The sequence below is a fragment of the Stegostoma tigrinum genome, chromosome 35 (assembly GCF_030684315.1).
Source record: "Stegostoma tigrinum isolate sSteTig4 chromosome 35, sSteTig4.hap1, whole genome shotgun sequence".
In the NCBI taxonomy this organism is placed as follows: Eukaryota; Metazoa; Chordata; class Chondrichthyes; order Orectolobiformes; family Stegostomatidae; genus Stegostoma; species Stegostoma tigrinum.
In genome coordinates, this window is record NC_081388.1 from 12240361 (window position 1) to 12247001 (window position 6641).

The following is a 6641-nucleotide window of genomic DNA, read 5'->3' on the forward strand; positions in this document are numbered from 1 at the left end:
TGAACCCATTATTGATAGTCAGGAAAAATTGTTCTGATTCATTGATGTCCTTTAGGGAAGGAAACTACTGTCCTTGTCTGGCCTACGCGTGACTCCAGATCTACAACAATGTGTACCTCTCAACAGCCCTCTGGATAATTAGGGATGGGAAGCAAATGCTGGCCTAGCCAGTGACACCCTCATCCAGTGAATGAATTTTCAAAAAGCCAGGTGCTTTTGGTAAGGCACAGCAGGGGATTCCATCTTGAGGCATCCTTTCAAAGTATTTGAATTAAGAAATGACCACCAGCTGCCCCATCACTTGAAGCTGCAACTGTACTGAGGTAGGGGAGGAGGGCCTCAAACCTGCCTGGAAGGAGGACAGGGGCCCACAAGCCAGATGGGAAATTCCAATTGATCTCTGATAACTGGCCTGTTAATTGCCATAACTATCTACCTGCTATCCTTGAGAGAGAGGTAGCAATTCCACCCTTCATTTGGCCGTTCTCCCAAAATGCCTCAAGGCAAGATGGCGCCAGCAAACTGGCAGGAGATTCCATGCCCGCCTGCCTCCATTCCTACTCATGTGAGCCATGATAATCCTATCCACAATGTCAGGAAAATACAACAGTTTATTTGTTCAGCACCCTATAGAGGCATGTTTGTTGCCGGTGGGCAATGAGAGGATAATCCCTTCTCCATTGTTTTTGTGACAGATGGACTATGAAGTCTTTTACAGAGATAGGGAGAAGGGCCATTTTTAGATTGTGGGCCAGCACTGGTGTGAGCAAAGGCACAATTCGGGATGTTCACATCACATTGATTCTGTGGAACTGCGACCGTGTCCAGCTGCATTAAAATAAACTGACAGAGTGCGTGTGACTTTAACATCCTCTGTAGGCTCAGATAAATAATGACTTATATTCCATTGCGATGCCCAGATTGTACGTTACCATTTGTTTGGTCCCAGACTGTGCTTGATACGAAAAGTGCAATTTCAGAGGACAGCAAAGAGCTGTTGTGCTATTAGGGACGAGCAGACGACAGCATTTTTCGGGATGGGACCCTTAATTGGGGCCAACTTGCAGTTTAATAAATAAACATAGCTGCTGTCATAAAACTCTTTGTAATGTTTGCTTGACATTTTGTTTAATGTAATTTTGTAAGATCGGTATCATAGAATTAAAACAGCAACTTTAACCAACCTTTAGATAATCCAGTTACATTTTAACTTCTCATATTAATTTTTCTAAAATTAATCTCAATATAAGGCTTAAGTGGCTGGAATGTTGCTTTCAATATCTATCAGTGTCTGTTAGTTAAATTAGTAGCATCCATGATATTGCATCTACTTGGTAGAGGTTTTGTAGGGAAAGATGTATAGAATTTGCAGTTGAATTTCACGGACCAAGTCCTAATCACTATCTCCAGTCTATGTTGAGAGGCAATGAATGCAGAGCAGAGGTAGGAGGTATATTCCTCTGAACTGAGGTTTGGGAATCCCTCCTGTTGGTAGCAGTGACCTCTGCTAGGAAGTGTTCCCATGTGAATCACTCCTTTGGAAATAATCTCCATTTTCTAATACTTTGTCAAGGTAAGCATGTGAATAATAAGTTGGTTGAGGCACAGAAAGGCTTCGTAATGGCACCTTAATTCTTCCCATTGTAGTAGGAGACACTTCAATGCATTTTATATAGACAGGACACACTTCTAGCTTATAGCACGTTCTGTAAAACACTCACCAGGGAGGAGGATCCATGTAAAACATTTGATTACTGACATTTGGATTAACATTAAGCACTGTCTGAAGAAGGCCAATGTGTAGAAGCTCAATGCTGACTTATATATTTAGCCAACGCCAACTCCCTGAGCCATTGCATTGCCTCAGTATGGATCTCATCTCATCTGCAGGCAGTGCAGTGATAGCTCAATGTAGCATTGTCTGGAATCATAGACTGAAATAGTATTACAACTGAATCATCTTCCATACTTAGCAGCAAGTAAGGCTGACTGTTGGAGAGATTATGGTGATATTTTATTCACCTAATTGATTTGAGTCGACACTTTTTTTGTTGAGATGGATAGTTCGAGAAGCCAGCAGTAATGAAAGTGACTGTTACAATTTCCTATTTTCTCTTTTCAGGCATTTCACATTTCGGACATGTTCAAATCAAAGAGGAAGCCGTCAAAAGAATCAAATGTTTCTGCAGAAAATTCCATACAGACCAATCACACAACGTGTTAGCAGGACAAAGGCTAAAAACAGAGAAAGGATTTTGGGTAGTCAGCACAAACCATCCTGCAGAAGTGAATTCAGAAACCAGTGATCAAAGAAAATCTTCCATCCCTTTTTAAAGCTTCAGGACATTCTCCAAGCACAGTTTTATTCAGGCAAGCCCCTGATGCCTGTTTGATTGGAAGTTTGGTGATCAGCAGATAGAATTTTCTGTGGTAGTCCAGTTGCCTACTGGTTTTGAGTACTTTCTTCAGTTACAATTTGTACTCCTTTCCTTTTCCTTTCTCTATTACCGTACGGACACACATACACTTAATACTGTGAGCAACAATGTATTCTATATTTGTAATGAGAAATTAATATTATGGTCACTGATTATGCTGAGCCTTTTGTGAGTATATCGTGACTGAAGAAACTACAACTAAGATATTTACCAGTTATTCAGTATACAGATAAAAGAAGCTAATTTCTTTGAAAAATAGTTACCTACTTTTATTATATCTGTAATTAATGGAATTTAAACCAGGGACTGGAGTTAGTTTGATGACATGTTTTGCAAATGAGTTGTGTTCAGTTTCAGAGTCTAGAATTGAGACATCGCTCATTTGGCTAAGTGGTTGGGAAGAAACGTAGTTCTGTTTCCAGATTTATTAACACAGTACAGGGCTAAGTCCGACAGTCAATTGGATTGGAAGACCCTGTGGGAAAGGCGTGACTTGGACAGAAGGAAAAGTTTAAAAAATGTTGCAGATGGTGATAATCCTAACTCTGGTGTTCAGCCATCTGAGTGGTCATAATTAGAGTTTTGAGGCATCAGTTTAGATGTATTTGAAATCAGATATCCAAGCGGAATAGGCAGATTGTTTGATGAGATAGAACCACCTAGCATGCTGATTGTGTTGGACGACCATTGCATGGATTTCGAAAAGTCATCTAGAGTGTCAGGAAAAAATGCGAGCTATCAAGATGGCAGACCTTAATCAATATTTTAAATATGTTGCATGTTCCATTCTGCATGGAAACTTGAGTGTACTTTTAAAGTTACCCATATCAGTGAACTATTGTGCATTAAAACAGAAGTGATTACAGTCATGAGAAATGGCTATGATCTGCTTTTGGATCATTTGTTCACCCTGGTTTATTAGTGGTCTGCTGAGGGATACATCTGCCAGAAAGCAGATCCAAATCTCAACGGGGATGTGATCCAACTTTATGTTGAGAACTCAGTGCATTTCAATTTGATACACATTTAGTTGACCTGTTCAGAACTTTCCAGAAATCTTAATGCAGTGGATTTAATTAGTATTAACTAAACCACTTGTGAGTTTTGATGACAGCTCATCCAAATGATGCAAAGTACAATAGAATCATCATTCTTGTCTATTTCATATTCAATAGAAGTTTCTGGTGACTGGAAATTGACGATTAGCTGGGAATCTTCAAATGTGAGGAGAAGGAGTAGTGCCCAAACCAGGGGACTGTATTGGTGGCAGGACCTTAGCTGGGGACAGAGATTGCAGCCTGCAACAGAGTAAACTCAACCTGAGGGCCTGTTTTGGCTCTTGAATATTTGTAACCAAGAAAGATCATCATGTTTCGGACCATGCTAATGGCTGATCAGAAAGGTTGGGTAACTGGAACATTGTGAATTCAGTTTCACAGTAATTTATTTAATTCAGTTCAAAACAGATGAAAGTTGAGATCCATATTTTAATTGCAATAGCTTTGTATTTTTGAATTAACATGTAATATAACGCTGAGTCGAATACTTGCTATATCTGTTTAACTTGTCCATTTTGTTCTGTTCTCCATGAAAGGATTTTTTGAGCATACTCTTTATTCAACATGTATATTTTACCCTTGAAGTATTTGCATGAACTGAATGACTTTAAACCACTGACAGTCTTATTCCCTGCGAAATTCACAGGGTTTACATTTGGAAGTAGCCACGGTGTCTGTGTTATTTCAGAAATACCACATTGGAACATGAAACATCACAGCACAATCGAACACCAGCATTAACCTCTGTAGTGTTACTGTTAACTGTGTAATTTCACTGCCCTCATTAAATGCTACTGTTTCCTATTTGTTAAGAGAGGGCAGTTTGAAATATTTACTACAGTAAATGTTAACTGCGCCTAATCTAGTGTTAGGTTGAGGCTTTGGAATATTCCATACATCCTGGAATCTTCTATTCATGTCACATGCCCTTTTGCATTGCAACTGTCAAGGACAAAGTGACATTTTCTTCTGTGAAGCTGAACTTGGAACAGAGCCTTGTTAAAACTTGGCATGGAGGGAAGGTGGTGTGTGGAGAAATCTCCTACAGCAGAGTGCTGAGTAGAAAACTGGGAATAAAATTCTAGCTGAATTGAAGCATTCTGTTTTCTATTCAAAATGTCTTGACCATTCATCCCAGCTATAGTTTCTACTGCACTCATGTCTTGCTGTGTGAATAGGGATTAAGCATTTGTTCAGATAGATTTGGGCCATTTGTATAACATCATTATACATCTCTTCTGCTGTCAACATCTACACCCCAGTGGGGAAAAAAAAGTTAACTTGCTTTCACTTATTGTATTAACACTTGTCAGGACATGCCAAATATTTTACACTACCAGATACTTTTGAAGTTTGTTTTCCAAACTTATCCAAGTTCCAAATATATTTGGTGTTTGAATTTGAATGGAAATAGTGTTTTTAATGCATTTTTTGTTAGCATAGGTTCAATGCCATTACGCGCAGTGACCAGATGAATACTTCTCTGAATGTGGTTTCACCCCAGCCTCCAAACATCCCATCTGGAGTCTAACAAATAGTGCCTAACTTGAATACAGTCATAGACAGTTTGTGTTCCAGTCAGAACTCATTTAAGACAAATTCCAGATTCATTTCACTTGAGACCTTTGCAGCCCAGAGAAGGGAATTTTTCAACCCATCACTCTCAGCTGAGTTTGAACAAAGGACCCAGAAATAAAAAGGCTGTCTTCCTTGTAAATCATCGCAGCATTTGGCCACCCAAGTTTTGAATTCTGTAGATGTCTGCTGATGTTGTGGAAATGGCCTGATTGTGAATTGCTTCTTTATGCTGCTATAACCTGTATTTTTATCAGACAAACTTTTGTAGACACCTTAACAGCCTTATCAATGGCCTTTGGTGTATATTATTTTTAATTGTGAGTATATTGTCTGAGATCTTAAAGAATGTCTCAAAATATATATGTATAAAATTTTTATTGTAAATAAAAGTTAAATCACTTTTTCAATTTTAATAAGAGCTATGGGTTTTCTTTTCAATGACCTCTGTATTATGACTTGGTGCAATAACTTGTAAGTATATCACACCTTTAATGTAGAAAACCCACTGGTGTACAGTCACTCAGTAAAGGTTTGGCAATAACAGAGGATATATTTTGTGTAAACAAGCCAGGAGAGCAAATGTTCTCTCAACAGGAAATGTGAAGTTGTTAGCACTGCAAAATCATTCAATGATTAAAGCGTAGAGGGAGGCCATTCAGCTCCTTGACTCCATGCTAGCCTACTGTCAGAGCTAATAAAGTGTGAAGCTGGTTGAACACAGCAGGCCAAGCAGCATCTCAGGAGCACAAAAGCTGACGTTTCAGGCCTAGACCCTCTCTGATGAAGGGTCTAGGCCCGAAACGTCAGCTTTTGTGCTCCTGAGATGCTGCTTGGCCTGACGTGTTCATCCAGTTTAACACTTTATCTTGGATTCTTCAGCATCTGCAGTTCCCATTATCTCCTCTACTGTCAGAGTTACTCAGCTTGTTTTACACCTTTTGTCTTTTTCCCCATAGTTTTGCAATTTTTTTGCCCCTTCGACAGTTATTGATTTCCTTTTGGAATCCCCACTGAAACTTGCACTATTGTTCCTGTGCACCCCAGAACTTAGCCGCTTGTTACCTTTCATTCTCTTGCAAATCACTTTTAAATCAATATGCTGACCTTCCACCACCAGGATCGATTCCTTTTAATCCAATCTCTCCAAAACTCCCCTATGATTTTCAAACACCTCCATTTATCTCCTTTTAACTTTCTCTAAAGAGAGCCGGCACAGCCTTGTCATAACAGAAGTTTCCTGTATCTTGACCCATTCCTGGACTCTATACTGCAGCCTCTCTAATGTGTAAATAGCTGCACTGAGGCCGATATCCAATCACCAAGTCACCCTTTATTTACTTGTGCACAGCACACTGGCTGTGTGGCCAATTTGGAGTAAGTTCCTGAAGTGAGTAGATTCTGAATCTCCATATATATATACATTGGGGTTTTTAACAGGAGCCAACCAGGGAGCCCTGGCTGACCAAGATAGCCAGGAGGTATGTTTATAAAGTAATTTTGACACCTGGTGTTACTTTACTGTGTCTCACACCTGCACATGCATGACAAAGGTGCTGGGGAAAATGTA

General features: G+C 39.5%; 1 protein-coding gene across 1 annotated transcript in view; it reads left to right on the forward strand.

Moving 5' to 3' along the window:
• Positions 1–5435, forward strand: part of LOC125447496 (phospholipid phosphatase 3-like) — a 77807-nt gene extending 72372 nt beyond the window's left edge. Inside the window, exon 6 of the mRNA XM_048521925.2 lies at positions 2123–5435. Within this exon, the coding sequence (XP_048377882.1) occupies positions 2123–2224 (102 nt within the window). The 3' untranslated portion in view covers positions 2225–5435. The remainder of the gene's footprint in view (positions 1–2122) is intronic.
• Positions 5436–6641: the final 1206 nt, after the last annotated feature.